Here is a 22,173-nt window from a genome sequence, read left to right on the forward strand (position 1 = left end):
CCCAGTGGAATGGGGGTCCTCGGCAGCTTCTCCTACACCCTTTCCGGGCGTGGGGATGCGTGGGTTGGGGGTCACGCAAACTCCTCAGGAGCCGGCTGTGGCAGCAAGGTTGATGATAGGGGATGGTGGATCACAAAAACGTGTTCTTTTGTAAATGACCTTAGTCTGTGCTGGCTGGGTGGCTCTTGGCCAAAGCAGTGATGCAGGCAGGGCCTGGGAACCCACACATTCGAGGGGTTAGGCCTTGTCTTGTCGTAGGTTGACAGGTGAAGTTCATGCTACTGTCAAAGGGCACCTTCAATAATTAAAGCAAAAAATGAGTGGGGGATGCCTGTCAAAGCTCGTGAGGTCAATTCATAATGTAAGAGGAAAGTGGAAAGCTTCAGTTCAGAGGAGCTCAAAGAAAAGCTTTGCACTAATTTCTAAATGCCTCTCCTTAGGCTGCAGTGGACTGGTTACTTCAGGGAGTGTTAGGACCATCAGTTGAAAGGGGTGTGCCCAATTCTTGCTGAAATAAGTGTGAAAGTCAATGTGGTCTTAGAACATTTTTGAGGGAAATGGAATAGGATTGAACCAGCCCATATATGAGTTGAAATCTTGACTTTCTAAAGAGAACATGTCTGAGAAGCTCATCCTATTCTGTGGCCGTAAGTTTCTCATATCAGTGGGTAGTTTAATAACTTGAGTATTCAGCTTGGTTCAGTCAGTGTGTAGAAGGGACTAAACCTGAAAGAAGCGCCTCTCGGGTGCTCTCTGAGATTTCTTTATTTCAGCTGTTAAATTTCACTCAGGGGGGAAAGGTTGTTCTCTGATGTTAAAGGTTCATGGGAAAAGTGCATTGATTGACCACAGCAGGTTTTTGATGTCATTTCAAAAATAGTGTCTTGGAGCTCCTAAAATCCAGGACCCGTGCATGCCCATGGAGTAGAGGCAGTGCATATTTGTAGAGGGAAAAAGATAAAGGGTTATACTTTCAGAGCTGAAGAAATTACGTGGGAGATTTAACCTAAGGACAGTGTCTTCCTTTTCTGTTCTGGGTGGAACTGTCAGGCACTGAGTATGCCAAAGTTAGCCAAAAGTATTAAAAGATGGTTTTTTTCAAGTTCTGGTTTTTTTTCTTTTTTTTTTTTTTTTTTTCTTCAAACTGTAGCTTTTCCTGAGAAAGACAAGACTACACCGTTTTAATTCCAAACTGGTACTGAAAAATTGCTTACAGGAGGTGTCATATGCTGGGAGCTTTGGGTCCTGTGCTGACATGTTTAAAGTTTCAGTAGTATCTTAAAAAATACTCTGAATGTATTTGTTTTATTTCCATAGAGATGCAGTAGAACACTGAGTTAACATTTTAATTTATCTGTGTAAGACAAATCAGTGTAACTGAGGTAGATCTCCATGCAAGTGGATGAAGGAGTTGCCCCAGGTCACCTAACAGGTCTATGGCAGGCCTGGGTATTGAATTTGAGCTCTGCAGGTTCTGTCCTCTGGCTGTAGGCAGCACCACCTATGCCAATGACATATCCTTACCTTTCATTTTCTGCTCCCTCCTCCTTTTTTCCAGTTGGTTTTCCTTAATAAAGGTTATATCACCTTTCAAGTGTATAGAGAATCCATAGACAAGAAAATCGTTTAGCCAAGCTTCAGTTGCACTATTCAGTTCTGCTGCTGCTGTGTTAATGACAAGTTCTTGCCTAAATATCTTTGAAGGTGAAAGCTGTGTTTCCTGATCTTCTCTCAAGCATCTGTATTCCTGCAGTTGAGACCTGACAGTAGGAGTGGGACACTAGCAACTACAGCATCTGTGATTCTGTAGTTCCAGTTTCCTTAGAGTAGCAGGGAGCTAGTGCTGAAGGAGAGCATGGAAGCTGGAGCTGTGGACTTATAAATATGAGAAGCAGTTTCTGCTTTAAACATCGAGTTCTGTTACCCAAGGTGAATCTTGGACAAGTGTGTGTTCTAAAACAAGCTTCTGTTTGGTGTTAGAGTTGGTTTTATTTTTTTTTTTTTTTTATTTTATTTTATTTTATTTGTGAAGTACTTGCATGATTGAAATAACAAAAATATTGTCACTGGTGGAGTTGCTGTCTGGCATCTGCAGTAATTCTTGACTACTAGTGAGTTTAACTTAATTTCCTGAAGCCAGATTTGTGTATTACTTGGCTGTTCAAATAAAAATGTACTGAAAAGATGGAGGTGGCAACAGATCCCCCCGGATGTTTCTCCTGGATCCTTTATGTTCCTGATTCATTGCGTGGTGTTGCTTGGAACTGTCAGCCCAGTCACTTTCATAACTGTGATGGTCTGTTGACAGAGCACCTTCAATGGTGTTAAACTGGTGTATGCAACCGTCAAAGTCTTCATTTGCAGTCTGCTTTGGACACAGATTCTAGTTAGAAGGACTCGATTATAGATGCTCTTACGCTCCTTTGCATGGACATTAGAGCTTACTCTGCTATGAGTGTTGTTTTCTACATTATTTTTCCTAATGTTTTTCTACAGCAAGCTGAAATGTCTGAGTGACGTGCAGTAGCTCACAGTGTTACTGTATTGTCTTTTGGTAACAGACTAAGAAGGGTTATCTCTGCCCTCTCCCAGGCTGCAGTAGTACTTTTGATGAAATGCCTGCATGCTTTGAAATAGTACTGTGCTTTCTCTGCTTTCTTGTTCAGAGCTAGAGATGGTCTGTAGCAGTGCAAGTCATCATTGTTTTATCAAACACATATTCAGTGGCATTCTGGTAGTAGGTGTGATTTTTAGGAAAGCGTTGTGTTGTAAAGCTTGCGCTTTGCTCTTGTTTATGTAATGCATTTGTTTTTTTCCAGTGTACTTGTATGCACTACTTTTACCACCTTCTGACAGCAGCAAGCCAATCTTTGTGTTGTAAAGGAAATTGTCCCTCTTATAAAACTCAAGTGTGAATAGTCATGCTTGATTATATCCTGAAGCGTAGCTTTAGGATGCCCTGGGTTGCACTGTGTATCACTTCCCAGATTTCTGGAAGTAAGGGGTGAGGAGAGTGAAACCATATTTTCAACCAGCAGGTCAAAGGAGGTAATCCTGCTCCTCTACTCTGCTCTTGTGAGACCTCACTTGGAGTATTGTGTGCAGTTCTGGTGTCCTCAACATAAAAAAGGGCATGGTACCATTGGAACAAGTCCAGAGGAGGGCCATGAGGATGATCAGGGGACTGGAGCACCTCCTGTATGAATATAGGCTGCAAGTGGGGGCTGTTCAACCTGAAGAAGAGAAGGCTGCGTGGAAACCTCATAGCAGCCTTCCAGTATCTGAAGGGGGCATATAGGGATGCTGGGGATGGACTCTTCATTAGGGACTATAGTGACAGGACAAGGGGCAATGGGTTCAAACTTAAACAGCGGAAGTTTAGATTGGCTATAAGGAAGAAATTCTTTCCTGTTAGGGTGGTGAGGCACAGGAATAGGTTGCCCAGGGAAGTTGTGAATGCACCATCCCTGGCGGTGTTCAAGTCCATGCTGGACAGAGCCTTGGGTGACATGGTTTAGTGTGAGGTGTCCCTGCCCATGGCAGGCAGGTTGGAAGTAGATGATCTTAAGGTCCTTTCCAACACTAACTATTCTATGATTCTGTGATTCCACTGCTTCAAGAGAGTGATTAAGATAGCAACAGTGTAAGTTCATAAATATCTGGGTTTAGGTTAGGAGTGTGGATGACAAAATGATTGGTTTCAAATGTGATGCAGATAAGTGTCCTTTAATATTATGAGGTTAGTTCTAACTTGTGACTGATATTCAGAGCTACATGTGGTTTCTTGATACTGTATCCTCAAGAGGTTTTAAACTACATCTAGTATTCTTGGGGTCTGCCACTTTCGTTCTTCAAAGTAATCCTTTTTGTTTCTATAATGTAGCTATTTTAAGTCTGTGAGTAATTTGAGCATCCAGAGGCTTTAAAAGTGCTGAAATTTTGTTTCAAAATGCCAGTACCACCAAGCTATTCCAATTCTTTTTACTAAGGACTCTACTGCTAGGTTTGCATTGCTTGGGTATGCAGGTAATAAGGCACTTTTTCTTAAGATGTAGCTAATAGTTTATTCATAGTATAAAATCATACCTAATTATTCTGCTTCTTAATATGAATTTAACAAAGTAAAGAATTAAGGCATCTTTAACAATACAAGTCTGTTCTGCTTAATACTTTCAACTACATATTGAGATTAATTGTAGATGTTGAATTAGATTAGTGCTAAAATACCTGGCATATCTGCTTGGTATGTTACAGTTCTGTGCAGAAACAACAGAACTGGGTTGTTGAGTCTTAGTGTGGACACCAGAAGTGTTATGATACATTGGTATGGTGCTCTGCCTGGGCTAATTAGCATTGCATAGCATCTGATGACTTACCGTATTCATCACTACCTGTTATCTTTAACAGTCCCTTGATAATGACACAAAAGTTGTTTTCTAGAGCACAAGAACACAAACACCTCCACATCTGATTAGGGTGAAGAAGGATTCAGGCCAGCATTGTCTGGTGACCATAGTAGATACCTGGGAAGAATTCTTATAAGCAAGGTAAGCTTACAGTGATGCTTCCCCAGAAGACTTGCTTCAGTGTTCTTCAGTGTTGAGTTTGCAGCTGAAGGGCACTGTCTACCAAAAATGATGTCCAGAGATTCGTTTTTTTTACTGTTCAGATGTGGTGGTGTTACTATATTAGTCTACGTTAGTCTATTGTAAGTTTCGTTTATTCCTTCACCTTATGCTGAAGCATTTCTTGACTCCAGCTGTACTGGTCTTTTTGCTTTTATGGTACATTGCTAAACTTTGGTGACCAAGATAAATTTAATTGCTGGGTTTTGTACAATGCACTAAAAATGAATTGCATTCAGGACCTTCCATAGCTCTAGTTGCATGTTTATCGACCCTTGCTGCTTATTATGCTCTGTCAGAGATGGGCAATGCAAATTAATGTGTAGGGATGCCGTGTTGTCAACCCCTTTTGCAAATTCTATTGTACTTCGGGTGAGCTGAAAAAATGCAGACTTTGGAAACTCTGTGTAGCCTTTACTGTCTGCACTGGCATGTCTAGCACATGTAAAGGCTTTAATGGATTTGCAAGGGTGGTATCTAACTCTTCCCTGTACTTACAGTGCTCTAATACTGTCTAATGAAGAGTCAACACAATGGGTTACGCTTCATGCACACCACTGTTAAATCATTAGTGTCTGTTATCTGTGATGTTAGGTGGATACGTGTATTGAAGGTCTTAATTTGAGGCAAGCGGTGCTGGCAATCTACACTCACTTCTTACTTCACCTCGCTTTAGCATTGGGGCAGAACCAGGCATTATATACTGTAGTATGTGAGGAGGGTGGGAGTGGTTGCCTGTTAGTTGCAGTAGATTCCTGGAGAGGGCCTTGAGAGAGTGTCAGGATGTGGCTGAGTGGTTTGTTTTTCATGGCTGAAGTTTGGTACACAGCAGAGTTTGCTGGTAGCTGCTGGATGAATTGTCGAAAGAACAGAGCACCTCTTTTTTTTGTGGTCAACTAGGTTGAGTGGTGTAGGTAGAGATCAAAGATTCCTTGTGGATATCTAGCGTAGCATTAGAGGCTGATGCTTTTGGTAATGAACATTTTGGCAGCAGTAGACTTGAGAGAGCACATAGTACTAGAGGTCAGAAAGGCTGAGCTACAGCAGTAAAATGTTGAGAAGGCTTTGCATGACAGGTGCTCACATCTGTGTAAAGGAGAGTGGGACATGTTTGGAGCAGTTTAATCCTGACGTCAGCTTTATGGTGCTTTTCACAGTTGTTAGGCTTTGGCAGTAGAGATGATTGGTACTAGGAATATAAACGGCTGTACGGGGTGAGACTGTTAGAGGCCAATGCCAAATGTTGGGAGAGGAATATATTAATGTGAGCCTATGGTGATATTTCCTGAAATAAGATCGCAGTTTTAAATGATCGATGGTTCTCAGGCTACCTGGGCTACAGGAAGTGCATTGTTCAGCTTGCTGTGGATTTTATGTATGCATTTGTCTTGTCTCATCTTGAGCTGGTATGAGCTTCTGGGATCAGCAGTGTCCTGTGGCAAGGTGTTCCTCAGTTAAACTATGCATTATGTAAAGATTATTTTTTTTTTTTTTTTTTTTTTTTTGTCCTGAGGCTGTTCCTAAGGTTGTAGTTGCCAACAGCCACAGGTCTGAGGCAGTCCATGAGTGCCCTTTGCAGCTGACTTGAAAGAGAGAAGGAAAAAGTTGAATTGCCTGACACTTGTCTGTTTTCCAGTCTATTTAATGGTTCTTTTTATTGAAGCTGTTTCATGCCTCTAGGTGTTTATCACCTCTGTATGCTTTTCAGTTCTGTTGTGTCTTTGGGACTTAGATGAATCAGACCTGTGTGTGATAGTGTCGCAGTATCCTTACATCTTGGGCTATCTTATTCTATCTCGTACTTTGTTTCCTGATTATTAACATGGGATTTGCCTGTTCTTTTTTGGCTACCAAGTATTGAACTGACCTTTTAACAGGTTTCTTCTTTCAAGATCTTGTTTCTCAGTGTTTAGAGCTGGTGTAGAGCCCATCATTGTAAAGACAGAATTTTCTCATATGCCTCTGTTGTGCTTCTATGTATCCTATCTCAAACTCTGCCTGCTACTTCATTCTGCAGTCTGTATTTTAATGCCCATTTGCAGTTCTTGAGCTGGCTTATTCTAGGTAACTTTGCAGTCTCAGACTTTTCCGCTTTATTCTTTGTCCCCTTGCCAGATCACGTACGATGATGTTGACTAGCATAGGGCAATTTGGGGTTTCACTAGCGACCCTCCTTTAAGACTGAAACTAAGAGTTCTAGCTGCTTGTTTCTGTTTAAAACACTTCTTTAAAGATCTAAATGAAAGTCTTCCCTCTATTCCCATGTAAACTTATTTTCTTTATAAGGCTTCATAAGGACATGTGGGACCATTATCAAGTGCTGTTTAGAAATCCAAGTGGATAACGGGATTTCCTTTGTGGTTCACTGATTCTTGGAAATAATTCCAAAGGTTTTCTTTCAGATACTACTTCAATTTACAAAATCTGTGTTGACATCTTGATATAGTCATAACTATTCAAGTGTTGCATTGATTCTACTTTAGACTAGTTTGACTATTATGGATGTCTAATGCTTTTAATAAAAAAAGAAAAGAAAAAGATTACTGCTTCACATTCTTCTGATACAAATGTGGTATTGAGTGAGTGGTGCTTTTGGTGAATCCCAATTACTAGGAATAGATTTTATTGTGAAGTATTTTCTACTAAAAATTGGATTTAGGACAAGTTTGCCCTGTGTAGTTATAGGATCAGGGAAGCCTCTCTGGTATTAAAAAAAAAAAAAAAGAAAAAGAAAAACCTCACCAGCGTCTCTATTTAACTTTCTCTGTTCTGATCACGTAATTCACGTAGCAGGTTTTTGGGCTTCTGAGCTATTTTATCCTTTCTCAAGCATAGCTTTGCATCTTGTTAAGTTGTTCCTCATAATCCTTTTTGATAGCCTTAATCATCCAATCCTCTTTTCCTGCTTTGTACATGGCTTTTGGGATTTCTGAAGACATCTTCTGATGGAATCTTGTGACAAGGTAGTAGTAGATCTTTTTTGCTGAAATCTGATTAGTGATGCACACTTCTGCCAAATAACCAGTGTCATCTTTTTAATAGTCTCTGAAATACCTTGTTCTTTTGGTTGAAATTCTTAAATCAAGAAGCTTCCTTTTTTATATGTCAAAATGAAGCAGTACTTAAATCCAGGAAAGGCCTTTCTAGCTATTGTTGTCTTGCAGAGATACTGACTTTTAATGTGCAGGGTTTGCTGCGTGTGGTCCTTCGATAGGTGCATTTTGAATTAGACTTTGCTGCTCAGGATTATGTCAAGAGCTGCTGCTCCTCTTAAAGGTTTCAGTGGCTAACCTGATCTACATGGGCATAATGAGTCTCTCATCACTATTATGTTTGTGCTGTTGCAACCTTTCTGACTTGTCTTGGGTGCTAATTACTTGCTATGTTTGGGCTTTTGGAAAAGAACAGTATTGAGATAAGTATTTCAGTGTTTAGCGGTTCTATTTATTAGCATAGCAAGCTTGCTGATTAAGTTCCAAGATTTAACATATGGTATGTACTTTCACTGATACAACAAAATAATTGTCATGTTTTCTTGGTGGTGTGGTAAAGTCCACCAGCTTAAGTCAGGAGTAATGTACAGCTGTTCAGAAGCTTACATAGTGGATCTATTTTGCCATGTATTAACTTGGAGATATAAATCAATTTCTTTTCTAGATATTTATAATGCATTTTTTTCTAAGTACATCCAGCCATTAATAAGGTACTTGGTTGAGTTTTACTGGATTGGCATACTTAACAAAAATAGTTTTCTTTTTTTCTTCCAGAACACAAACAAATTCTGTTACTCAAGTCTGCAGATTTGCAGTGTAAATAGTCCAGCAAGCTTTGGTTCTTGAGTGTGCGAACTGTTAAAAATGCTTCTAAGAAGTAAAATTTAATTGTACAAGATTGTAAAATCTACAGTTAGGACTGAGTCTGACTTGCAGGAGTGTGGGGTAAAGAGAAAGCTTAGAGAGGAAGTAAGAAAAATATGATCTTTTGTGGAAAAGGTACAATATATTATGAACTACTCTGTTTGTAATTGATAACAAAAGTACTTTTTTCTTTCATTCTCTCTTTAGTAGCTGACTTGCAAAGTATCCTTCATTCTTGTTTGAGTTTAGTATTTAGGGTAGCTACCTGTAAAACATTCCACAGCTCTGGTTTGTAAGTTCTGTTTTCTTTTGCTCTGTCTTTGAGTTTGCTAACTTCCATACAATTACACTTGGGGGGAGGGGGGGGGGGGCAGTTCTCTGAATTACGTAGTAACATGAGACTGATTTGGTATGGCACTACAGTCTGTGAATGTAGTACTATGTTTTCATATCTTTTCTCATCTGTAAGTCTAGAACACTGCATAAGGCATAGAGTACTATTACCTGAGTGTTACTGGTGATGAGGAGGACTGGTATAAAAAAGTTAAGGCACCTGGTGGGTGCTGTGAGTAGGGTGGGAGGAGAAGAATTGTAAGTTCATCTCCTTGGACATAATTCTTTTTTTGCTATATTTGCAGATGTCTTAAATCTTGGATTATACTGGAAAAAGTCTGTATCTCAGAATATGCTTTATTAAATCATATATATTCCCCTTGATTTCACTAGACTGTTCCTGAGTTTGACTATAACACTGTTTTCTATTATCAAATGCATTTGATTGTTGTAGTGTAAGATTTCACCTCCATTTGCCAGATAATGCATTTGAGCCTTGGAGGAGTGTAGGTGAAGGTATAGTTCAACAGATTTCTGAAATACGCACAGTGGCTGCTGGGCCATTCACCATTTAAGTCTTGAGACAGCAAAGTCCTCATACGCTTTTCAGAATTCATGTTTCATTGAAAGAACATACGGTGTTATTTGCAACCTTTATTTCATCAAAGCTTTTGTTGAAAAGCTGTTTATGCCTCCCTGTTTCTTTACCTCACCCACATGCTTCAACTCTGGCATCTATTTCCTTTTATAAGGATTCTTGTCTGATGTGTTGGACTTTTCAGTTAGAAACATATTCTTTATATTAATATTATAATATTTTTATTTTAATCATATTCTTTACTTGCTAGAATAAGTATGTTTTTAAAAAGAATCAGTTGTTCCATGTAAATGATGCAGTCATGCTTCTGTATGTTACTTCAGAATAATGTGCTTAGTAGTGTAAATGTGATTAAGAAACAGGATGCTAGCTTAAGAGATGAAAATTTCTACAGCTTTTCATTCACCTAGTTGATGTCGTTTGATGATTTCATTTCACTGCATTTAAGTTAGCCCTTGAAGTAACAAGTCAATGTTATATATAGTAATAGTTACAGATCCACTAAATGATGAGAGTAGATGATCCTCTTTTCTAGAAATGTGCCTTTAAGGAAAGGCATTACAAAAATCTGAGAATGTCTCCTGAGTATTATTTTAACCTGAAGACTGCAAGTGTGTTTGCCTTTCCTAAAACAGTAGAAGGGATGAATTTTTTGGTAAACAGAAGGTGTCAGTTCTCTTGCATAGTTCAGCCTGTAAGCAGCAAATGTTTGCTGTGCTTTGTAGTAATAGTATGAAGTGAAAAACAGGTTCCTTCAGGCTGTTAAAATTGGCAAGCTGAATAACGTAGCAAATACTAGTAGCCTCTCTTCTGCATCCCCGTGTTCAAAACTTTTCCACCTTGTGTTAAAAGGACAGTTGTATCTCCAGGTGTTTCTGTAAGTATAGTGAAAGTGCCGTGTGAAAAACGCCATTAAAATGCCTGGTTTTTCTAGGAAAGTAGTATAATAGGCATAAAGTGTGATAGAAGGTAGGCAGGTGCTGGGATGCTGTTGACAGCCCAAATTCTTTAACAAGTCAGAAGGAGGCTGAGAAAATTGACCTGTGCTATATGTTGAAAGAAGTTATATTTTTTTAAAAGAAAGAGTTAAGATGTTACTTACATCTTCATGTACATCATGTGCTGCAAATTGAAGTTCTGTTCCTAATGATTAGTCACAGTCCAAAGAAGTAGCAATTGCTTATGAAGATCATAGAGGCTACGTGGGCAAAATACTTAACTAAAAACTGTTCCTGTATTGGCTGAGCAAATATCATGTAGTGATCTGGTTTGTTTTTTTTTTTTTTTTTTTCAGGCAGCAAATTATTATTCCTTCAGTTAGTAGAGAAGTTACTCTGAGATTAGTTCTGAGCAGTATACAGCACCTTGTTTTATGTATATCAGAGCTGCCTTTTTGTGACTGTGTTTCAGTAACCTTGTCTGAGCAAAGGTGTTTATGAAAATGTAAACTACAGGAGGAAAGCAAATGTCACTCCTGTCTTCAAAAAGGGCAAGAAGGAGGACCCGGGTAATTATAGACCAGTCAGCCTCACCTCCATTCCTGGGAAAATGATGGAACAGCTTATCCTTGGTGCCATCTTATGGCATATCAAGGATAAGAGGGTTATGAGGAGCAGTCAACATGGCTTCACCAAGGGGAAGTCATGCTTGACCAATCTCGTAGCCTTTTATGAGGAAATAACACGGTGGATGGATGATGGCAGAGCGGTGGATGTGGTCTACCTTGACTTCAGCAAAGCGTTTGACACAGTCTCCCACAGCATCCTTGCGGCTAAATTGGGGAAGTGTGGTCTGGATGATCGGGTAGTGAGGTGGACTGTGAACTGGCTGAAGGAGAGAAGCCAGAGAGTTGTAGTCTATGGGGCAGAGTCTAGTTGGAGGCCTGTATCTAGTGGAGTGCCTCAAGGGTCAGTACTGGGACCAGTATTATTTAATATATTCATCAATGATTTAGATGAGGGAATTGAGTGTACTATCAGCAAGTTTGCTGATGACACTAAGCTGGGAGGGGTGGCTGACACGCCAGAAGGCTGTGCTGCCATCCAGAGAGACCTGGACAGGCTGGAGAGTTGGGCGGGGAATAACTTGATGAAATATAACAAGGGAAAGTGTAGAGTCCTGCATCTGGGCAGGAACAACCCCAGGTTCCAGTATAGGTTGGGGAGCGACCTGTTAGAGAGCAGTGTAGGGGAGAGGGACCTGGGGGTCCTGGTGGACGACAGGGTGACCATGAGCCGACACTGTGCCCTTGTGGCCAAGAAGGCCAATGGCATCCTGGGGTGTATTAGAAGGGGGGTGGTTAGTAGGTCGAGAGAGGTTCTCCTTCCCCTCTACTCTGCCCTGGTGAGACCTCATCTGGAATATTGTGTCCAGTTCTGGGCCCCTCAGTTTAAGAAGGACAGGGACCTGCTGGAGAGAGTCCAGCGCAGGGCAACTAAGATGATTAAGGGAGTGGAGCATCTCCCTTATGAGGAAAGACTGAGGGAGCTGGGTCTCTATAGTTTGGAGAAGAGGAGATTGAGGGGTGACCTTATTAGTGTATATAAATATATAAAGGGGGAGTGTCACGAGGATGGAGCCAGGCTCTTCTCAGTGGCAAACAATGAAAGGACAAGGGGCAATGGGTACAAACTGGAACACAAGAGGTTCCACTTAAACTTGAGAAGAAACTTCTTCTCAGTGAGGGTGACAGAACACTGGAACAGGCTGCCCAGGGAGGTTGTGGAGTCTCCTTCTCTGGAGACATTCAAAACCCGCCTGGACACGTTCCTGTGTAACCTTATCTAGGTGTTCCTGCTCCGGCAGGGGGATTGGACTAGATGATCTTTTGAGGTCCCTTCCAATCTCTAACATACTGTGATACTGTGTAGCAGTACATTTTAAAAAAGCATTTCAGGTTTGAGAAGGTTCTTCAGGAAGCCTAAAGAATGAAGTGCTTGAAGAAGATGTATTAAAATGGTCATGTTGTCATATGCTGACTGTGAAGATAGCATTAATTCTTATCCAGAAGGACGTAGTCCAGGAAGATGATACTCTGAGATATAGAAGCTGTTGAATTAGAAAAACTGGCGAAAGCAAGCAAAATAGAAGTCTGTTAAGGCAGAAGATTTGAGGTTTGCCAAGTGTGTTAAAACCTGAAAACCTTTCACATTGAAAGCAAGAAACTTGCAAGTCTCTAGGGCTCATACGAAGACATGAAAGGGCACCAAGGAGAAGTTAGATTATGTAGTAAAAACTAAGTGAACTAATTGTATTGCTTTTTGTCAGAGAAGGGCTTGAAACTTCTCCCTAGAACTTTGACTCCAGGGAACTGTCTTTTTAAATTTCAGTAAGGAGTGTTTAAGTCCATCAGCTGAAAGAAAGCTGTTGTACAGCTCTGTATGGTGGCATACGCTGAAGAATTCCAGATGAATTTAACTGTGAAGCCACAGTGTATGGTTTGAATTTTAAATGAGTTCTGATTATCTAGCTTTTGTGCTGTTGTCCCATGCAAACTGAAACATTAAATGAAGTGCTGCCTTGCCAGTGCAAGGTAGGAAATATGAAGTTGACTTGTTAAGAAGTAGATCAGGGAAGGAAATACAGACTAGTTGGTGGGTGGTCTTTTTTTGAGTCTTTCGTAACATGATTGAGAATTGCAGCAGTGTTAATCATCTGAACAGAAGCTTAGTGGGGCATGGCAGTGAGAGTGCTTGTGTGCTTGCTGTATTTCTGACCTTGCTGACACGCTAGGGGATGCTTTTGAAAGACTACTCTGTATGGTAGAGGCTGCAGTGCATAGGGAAATTGAGATCACTTCTGTCTCCTCCTTCCCTAATATGGGGTGGCTACTGTAAATGCATTTATTTTCAGGAATGTCTGTATCTCCTAGAGTGCTTGGTTGGGGTTGATACCATAACAAAACAGAGCTTCCTTTCATGCATAAATATGAACGGGCTAGTGCATACTTTGATAAAGGTATTTGTGTCTCACAGGTCTCATTTCCTTGAAAGTGTTAATCCTTATTTGTATGGTCAGTCTGATAACATGGAACTGTTGGAGTTTTTTTTTTTTTTTTCCAGAAGAGTGTGTCTTTTTTGAAGACTTTGTACCAATTGAACAGTCACAGGTTTGCTGGGCTTATGGGTTAACTGCTTAGAAGTAACCAAAGGAAAGAATAAAATACTTACTTCATAATAGGGAAGTGTTACCTGTGGAATTTGTCAAGAGTCTGTTGCTTGATATATTAATAAATACCTGGAGGGAAGAAACAAATGAGAAAAGGATAGAAAGGATAATAGAAACCTGGAGCTGGCTGCAGACAGTCACAGTGGGAGTTTGCTGTTCATTAGGTTATAAAATTGCTGGGAAAATTAAATTCGAGTAAATATGGAATCGTGAATCTGAAGCAAAGTAATTCAGACTGAATATACCCAGTGGGTGGACTTTATGTTGGTGGCTATTGTTCAGAAAACACCTTGAAGCTCTTTGATAATGGTTTCTTTCAAAGAGCCAGCTGTATGCCCAGATATCCTCAAATAGTCATTAGTAGTAATCTTTGCAAAGATATGGACAGTGAAGTGAAAACAAGTGGGCTGAATGGTGTAATGCTGTATTGACTCCGTGTGCGTTTCTGGCCACCTGTCAGAGAACATGGTGCAACAGAAAAGCTGAAGAAGGTTGGCAGTGATCAGACTTTGGACTTTCTCCTGTGTATAGAGAGAGGGACAGGTGAGGATTGCTAACTTGAAAAAGAGCTGGTGGGTAGAGACAAGTGGATATGAATCGGGAGCCTGAGCAGTGTTATGCTTGGACATGAGCTGCCAGTAATAACTTTCTTTCCCCCAAGAAAAAGAACAACAGATAAAATCATTAACCAGCAACAGTTAAAAATAAAGTACTTCTTAATTCTGATGCGTATTTAAATTGTCATAGAATGCCATGAATTACAAAAGCATAAATGGTCTAAAAAGACCTTGAAAAATCAAGGGAAGATGAGTTCTTTGAGCTAATACACATTATGGGTGGGATCCACCTTGAAAATATGCCACATGAAATTGCTGGAGGGTTGGAAGGATTGCTGCAAAGGGAGTTGGATAGCTGCTTTGTCTTTTCTTGCTTTCAGCTACTGCTAATTTTTATAAGCAGGACAATGGCCCCATTGCTGTTGGGCATTCAGGTATTCCCTTCACTGGTCTTGTCATCTTGGAAAGCGAGAAAAAAAAACAAAGCATACTTCTTGGAAATGAAAAATAGGAACATCTTGGTTTGTATTTTCTGTCTTCCTCGTAAGTTTTGAAATCAAGTAGATTATCAACAAATTGACATGTTTAGTTGACAAGTCTGCTGTGTAGTTAAAAGTTCTCTTGTGGATCCAACCCCAGTTTAAGGTAAGAGAAAGGGCAAATAGTAATTTTAAGTATATATGCTTTTTAGAAGTATCATTGTGCTTTGCTGCTAAAATCTATTTGTGTATGGAAAGGAATCCTGACACTTAAAAATTGGACACCTGATCTGTTGGAGGCTATCTGTTATAGTGAGAATTCTCTAGTAAGATGAGTTGTAAAAGTTTCAGGGGAAGCGTTCGGAATTGTACTAGGGATGTATAAAAATTTCCATTGAAAGGCCAAGCATGTTAACTAAGGATTGACCTGATTTTTTTTTTTCTTAGGACAGTATTTGTATTTCATTGGAATATTGAATTTATATGTTTCTTGAATATTTGGCATGGCTTGATGCTTTTTCATTGAAAAAACCCCACGATATTCACCTGAAAATTCAAATTGATCTTTCAGATTTGCCAGTGAGTGTTCTAAGGTACAAGGATATGGGGAATAAGTGGACTTAACAGGTGTATAAGAATCCAGTATCAGAACTCCTCATGTAACACTGGTATTAATGTACTTTCCACTTGAGGATACATTTAATACTTCTACACTTTTGAGTAGATCAGTTGGAAGGTCACTTCCTATATAAATGAATAGCTAACAAAGGGCTGGAGTGGTCAAAGCAATCCCTGTCTGTTGAAGTGAGTATTTTTGCATCAGGGAACACTCAGATGTCCCCCTTTTATCACCCTCTACAAAAACTCAGTGCCTGTGGCCTGTTTGCAAGTCTGTGTAAACTTCCACGTACACAGGAATAATAACCCCTGAAAATAAACCCACTTGAAGATTTTAATGGTTCTTCTGCTACTTCACATTTGGATCATTGTATAGTTTTTAAGACTATGCTTTGATTTTTTTTCTTGTTGTCTTTTTCTTTTTTTTTTTTTCTTTTTTTAAGAAAGTTATCTTTGGGAATCAGAAATTGAATATGACCTTCACTGTTGAGCCAGTAAGAAGGTCAGTAAATGTCTACTAGTGTTTGCATCCTGTGGCTTTTGACATCTTTGGTATTTAGGTAAAGTAATGAGGGCTGGTGTGTAGGTATTGCTTAGGTTGCTGTGAGGTGCCGCCATAAAAATCAAGTATGAATATACCTGTCCCAAATCCCAGATCCCGAGCCCTCCAACTACCTATGTGAATGCCACATCACTTAGGCTTTCATCTTCCTTGGAAGTACTGCTTGTTTTGGTTAAATGATGATATTAGATAATGCCTGTGGCTTGTTTTTGTTGCAGTTTACTGCAATAGCTAACTTGTCATTATAACTGATACTACTTTCTCTAGACTACATGAAGAAATAATTGACTTCTACGACTTCATGTCCCCTCGTCCTGAAGAAGCAGCTATGAGAAGAGAAGTGGTGAAAAGGATAGAAACTGTCATCAAAGATCTTTGGCCGACAGCTGATGTGAGTGTAATTTAAGTAGTGATTTGCTTCTCTGTTAAATTGTAGAGCCCTCTTCACTTAACCTCACTATTATCTTTCTGTGGCTTAGAATTGAACAGATAAGACTTCAAACTTAAGGCAATTTACTTAATATCACAGCTCTTGCAGTACTTTGGTGTTCATTTAAAAAAATGGAGGACGTTTAAAACCTAGATCTAAGGTTAATGAAGGCTCCTGACAATTTTATTTTTCATTTTGAGAACCACAGATGTGAAGAAATTTCCACTTTAAGAAGTGCATTTCTTAAAGTAAAAGCTTATTAAATTGATTGTCACTGTATAACTTAATTTTTAGTATTAAAGTGAAACTGCCTATCTATGTATCTGTTTCTGCAAGGAGTCCTGACTCTGTATATTTGTAAATACAAATATTTTACAAGAGAATGGTTAAACCACCCAGATTTTTTTTTTTTTTTTGGTACTATTCATAAATTTGACATTCAGTAAATTACTTTAACTCTGCTTTAGTGTGAACTTGACTTCCTGAGCTACATTGCAGCTGAAGTTGCTGTATTTTCAAGCCCTTTATTGCCTGAACAGTAAGCTTCTCCCAGAGAAAATACATACGGAAGTAAAGTGTATCTCTAGCATCACCTTTCTGATTACCAGATAGTGATGTTGTGAAGCGACACTGTGATTTTATAGCATTCAGAAAAAAATCACAGAAAAATTGTGATTTTTATAGCCTTCAGTGATGAAGAGTGAGGGCTGCGGCCACAGTGCTGAGCTAAAGATCCAGAAAAGCTTCTCTGCTGCATCTTTATCTGTGATTTTTCCTTAGTGATAACATTTTTCTAACTTGTGGGAACAGAGATAAACACTGAAATGGGCTCGTGTTGCCCAACCTTTTCATAGGTAATTTCAAAGAAGTGAACTTGTAGATCGTGTTCTGCTGTAGCAGAGGGAGAAGAATGTCTCAATTCTCCCCATTATAAGCATACCAAAGCATTTGATGTGGGCCATGAATGTCTCTTCAGCATGCTTTCTTTTCCACACACAGACACTTGCCACAATTTCATAAAACCATCCTTGCAGTAAAATCTGCAGTATTCATATTTATCTGAATCATATGTTTTAGATGCACTTGGTGTTTTTAAACCTAAAAATTTGGAAAAAATGTTTCCCTTACACTCTTCCAATTTCAGTAAAGCTGCCCTAGGAGGAAAGAAGGAAGTGGGGAGATAGGAAATTTGTAATAGTCTATACTTACATCAAACTGGAAATAAATAGCAAAAAGGAGTTGTTTCAAAAAATTGTGCTCTGCTGCTAGCAGGATTGGTAGTCATTTAATGTTAAAAATCCTCTAAAGTTGTATCTATAAGAGAAAATGTATTTCTGCAGGATTCACACAGTATGTAGTAAAGTTCAATAACTTTTTGCTGGGCTGTATCCTTAATGAGTCCAGAAGAATCTTTGTCTTGTGAAAGTGAAATGAAGTGAGCATTCATAATTACAAGTTACTTCACTGGTGTGGGTTTTTTTTTCAGGTCCAGATATTTGGCAGCTTTAGTACAGGGCTTTATCTTCCAACCAGGTAAGTAATACTTTATATAAAGATTGTCGTTTAGAATAATGGAAAATTTCAAAGGAGAATTCAGACTGGAATGTGTAAACTTGTCAAACTTCCAGTAAATTTTTTACCTAATGTCCCGTGTTACAAGGGGAAGAGTTTTTTTAGATTTAAGTATTTGGTATATCATTGTACTTCTCTAGATATTGACTCTTTGGTGAATTACCTTTGCTTCCTTGTGTCTGGGGTTAGTCTTTGTTTTCAAGATGCAGTGAAATCAAATGTTCAGTGTTTCCTACGTAAAGACTGTGTTTTGTTAAATAAGGTGAATTACTGTCACCACAGTTACTGTGCAGAGTTACAAGAGTCATCACAGCTGTCTTCCCATATTATTGAGAACAAAATGTCTAAGATGTCTTAATTCAGGGTTTTGTATCAGTGGTTCAATAGGTGGATGTATGGCTGTGTCTTAAAGATTGTTGTCTTTATATCAATTAAAATTTTGCTTAGGAAAGCACTGGACATTTCACTTTTATGACTAACAATCACTAAAAATTGTTTGGATTATTAATGTGCCTGTCAACACTGGTACATGAGGGATGGGATTGGGCTGTGGAAGTCAGAGGGGAAGGAGGAAAAAAGATAAAAGGAAGAGGAGGATAAAAAACTCGGCAGAGAACTGGAAGCAAGAAACAGGAATACTGCTTTGGGTCTTAAAGCACATTAGGCCATCTCTTTAGCATTCCTAAAAGCAGCTTATTGGGAATCTAGGTTAATAGTTGCAAAATGGGCACCCTGGAGGACTTGTAAGACATAGAGTGCCATTTTTGGTGGGCTGTTTTTTTTTTTTTTATTATAATGTTTTAGACTTAATGGATCTCATGTTGCATTCTTTTTGTCTAGTGATATTGATCTAGTTGTTTTTGGGAAATGGGAACGGCCACCTTTACAGCTATTGGAGCAAGCACTAAGAAAACACAATGTGGCTGAGCCGTATTCCATTAAAGTACTTGATAAAGCTACGGTAAGTGATAGTCTTCGGAATACTGAACTGAAGAGTTTTCAGATCCCTTAAGATGGTGGTGATAAATAGTGTTCTTAATTCATGAAGCAAATTATATTGTCTTAAGCACAATGTTTTGCTCTGTCTATGCAAGATTTTAGTAGAATCTGTGCTTAACAATAGCATGCAGTGTACTCTGCTGGAAGGCCATACCTCTGCAGTTGTGAAATGATGGTATGCTTTTGTTTTCTTTGGGTTGTTTTTTTTTGTTTGTTTTTTGTTTGTTTGTTTCCATTTCAGATTTAAAAATGCAAGATGCTTGATTTAAAATAGATGTTATCAGCTGATGTTTAGGCTATGACTGAAGATAATTTCGTAGGATAACTGTACTCAAGGTGGTGGTGGTGTGAGGCTGAGACTGAACTACAGTACTGTGGGACAGCGCTCCAGAACTGATGAAGACTGGGAGGCCTCCTGTAATCCTAGGGTGAAATCGGTGTGCTCGGCTCGCTCCCTGAAATATCTGTACACCAATGCACACAGCATGGGAAATAAGCAGGAGGAGCTAGAAACCTGTGTTAAGTCAGGAGATTATGACCTGGTGGCAATTACAGAGACGTGGTGGGACAGCTCACATGACTGGAATATAGTCATGGAGGGCTATGTCCTTTTCAGGAAAGACAGGCCAGCCAGGCGGGGTGGTGGGGTTGCTCTTTATGTGCGAGAGCAGCTACAATGCGTTGAGTTCTGTCCAGGGACAGATGATGAGCGAGTTGAGAGTCTGTGGGTGAGAATTAATGGGCAGGCTGGCAGGGGCGATACTGTTGTGGGGGTCTGTTACAGGCCACCGGATCAGGGTGAGGAAGTTGACGAGGCCTTCTACAGGCAGCTGAGAGCGGCCTCACAGTCACAGGCCGTGGTCGTTGTGGGGGATTTTAACTTCCCTGATGTTTGCTGGAAGGACTACTCAGCAACCCAGCCGCAGTCCAGGAGGTTCCTCCAGTGTATGAATGATAACTTCCTCATGCAAATGGTGGATGAGCCAACCAGGAGAGGTGTGCTGCTGGATCTCATCCTCACTAACAAGGAGGGTCTGGTTGAAGGAGTGAAGGTTGAGGGCTGCCTTGGTTGCAGCGACCACGAGATGGTAGAATTCAGGATCTTGTGTGGTAGGGTCAGTAGAATAGCAAGTAGAATCGCAACCCTGGACTTTAGCAGGGCAAACTTTGGCCTCTTCAAGCGATTGCTAGGGGAAATCGCATGGGCTAGGTTGCTTGAAGGGAAAGGGGCCCAAGATAGTTGGTTGACGTTCAAGGACTGCTTTTTCCGAGCTCAAGGTCGGAGCATCCCGACACGTAGGAAGTTGAGGAAGAGGGTCAGGAGACCTGCGTGGCTAAATAGGGAATTGCTGGGTATGCTGAAGTGGAAGAGAAGAGTTTACAGGTCATGGAAGGAAGGGCTGGCCACTTGGGAAGAATATAAGGCTGCTGCTAGAGGATGTAGGAAAGCTGCTAGGATGGCTAAGGCCTCCTTGGAATTAAAGCTAGCGAGAAGGGTCAAGGACGGCAGAAAGAGCTTTTTCAAATACATGGCAGATAAAACTAACACCAGAGGCAATGTAGGCCCGCTGATGAACGGAACGGGTGCCCTGGTGACAGAAGATACAGAGATGGCAGTTACTGAATGACTTCTTTGTGTCCGTATACTCTGCTGGAGGCAGTCCTGAAGAGCCCTGTACCGCTGAGACCTCGGATGAAGATAGGTCAACGGAGCGGTCTGCCTTAGTCGATGAGGAATGGGTTAAAGACCAGTTGAGCAATCTGGACATCCATAAATCCATGGGTCCAGATGGGATGCACCTGTGGGTGCAGAGGGAACTGGCGGAGGTCATTGCTAGACCGCTCTCCATCATCTTTACCAAGTCTTGGGAAACGGGAGATGTGCCTGAGGACTGGAGGAAAGCAAATGTCACTCCTGTCTTCAAAAAGGGCAAGAAGGAGGACCCGGGTAACTATAGACCGGTTAGCCTCACCTCCATTCCTGGGAAAGTGATGGAACACCTTATCCTTGGTGCCATCCTAAGGCATATCAAGGATAAGAGGGTTATGAGGGGCAGTCAACATGGCTTCACCAAGGGGAAGTCATGCTTGACCAATCTCATAGCCTTTTATGAGGAAATAACACGGTGGATGGATGATGGCAGAGCGGTGGATGTGGTCTACTTTGACTTCAGCAAAGCGTTTGACACAGTCTCCCACAGCATCCTTGCGGCTAAATTGGGGAAGTGTGGTCTGGATGATCGGGTAGTGAGGTGGACTGTGAACTGGCTGAAGGAGAGAAACCAGAGAGTTGTAATCTATGGGGCAGAGTCTAGTTGGAGGCCTGTATCTAGTGGAGTGCCTCAAGGGTCGGTACTGGGACCAGTATTATTTAATATATTCATCAATGATTTAGATGAGGGAATTGAGTGTACTATCAGCAAGTTTGCTGATGACACTAAGCTGGGAGGAGTGGCTGACACACCAGAAGGCTGTGCTGCCATCCAGAGGGACCTGGACAGGCTGGAGAGCTGGGCGGGGAATAACTTGATGAAATATAACAAGGGAAAGTGTAGAGTCCTGCATCTGGGCAGGAACAACCCCAGGTTCCAGTATAGGTTGGGGAGCGACCTGTTAGAGAGCAGTGTAGGGGAGAAGGACCTGGGGGTCCTGGTGGACAACAGGGTGACCATGAGCCGACACTGTGCCCTTGTGGCCAAGAAGGCCAATGGCATCCTGGGGTGTATTAGAAGGGGGGTGGTTAGTAGGTCGAGAGAGGTCCTCCTTCCCCTCTACTCTGCCCTGGTGAGACCGCATCTGGAATATTGTGTCCAGTTCTGGGCCCCTCAGTTTAAGAAGGACAGGGACCTGCTGGAGAGAGTCCAGCACAGGGCAACTAAGATGATTAAGGGAGTGGAGCATCTCCCTTATGAGGAAAGACTGAGGGAGCTGGGTCTCTATAGTTTGGAAAAGAGGAGATTGAGGGGTGACCTTATTAGTGTATATAAATATATAAAGGGGGAGTGTCACGAGGATGGAGCCAGGCTCTTCTCAGTGGCAAACAATGAAAGGACAAGGGGCAATGGGACAAACTGGAACACAAGAGGTTCCACTTAAACTTGAGAAGAAACTTCTTCTCAGTGAGGGTGACAGAACACTGGAACAGGCTGCCCAGGGAGGTTGTGGAGTCTCCTTCTCTGGAGACATTCAAAACCCGCCTGGACACGTTCCTGTGTAACCTTATCTAGGTGTTCCTGCTCCGGCAGGGGGATTGGACTAGATGATCTTTTGAGGTCCCTTCCAATCTCTAACATACTGTGATACTGTGATGCTGGTAGTTCCATAATAATTCATTGCTGCCAAAAGAGGAAGTATTGCTATTCCTGCTTTGCTTTTA

General features: G+C 40.8%; 1 protein-coding gene across 7 annotated transcripts in view; it reads left to right on the forward strand.

The window, feature by feature from the left end:
• The window catches only part of TENT4A (terminal nucleotidyltransferase 4A), a 64,865-nt gene that overhangs the window by 1,337 nt on the left and 41,355 nt on the right, over positions 1 to 22,173 (forward strand). For all 7 annotated transcript variants that reach the window (XM_061369659.1, XM_061369663.1, XM_061369662.1 and 4 more), the window contains exons 2-4: positions 16,064 to 16,187; positions 17,713 to 17,759; positions 18,639 to 18,759. In XM_061369659.1, coding sequence (XP_061225643.1) covers positions 16,064 to 16,187; positions 17,713 to 17,759; positions 18,639 to 18,759 — 292 coding nt within the window. The remainder of the gene's footprint in view (positions 1 to 16,063; positions 16,188 to 17,712; positions 17,760 to 18,638; positions 18,760 to 22,173) is intronic.

This window comes from Neopsephotus bourkii, unplaced genomic scaffold, assembly GCF_033783945.1.
Source record: "Neopsephotus bourkii isolate Nb327-2 ecotype Australia unplaced genomic scaffold, CSIRO-AGI_Nbou_v1 NB_1508, whole genome shotgun sequence".
Classification (NCBI taxonomy): domain Eukaryota; kingdom Metazoa; phylum Chordata; class Aves; order Psittaciformes; family Psittacidae; genus Neopsephotus; species Neopsephotus bourkii.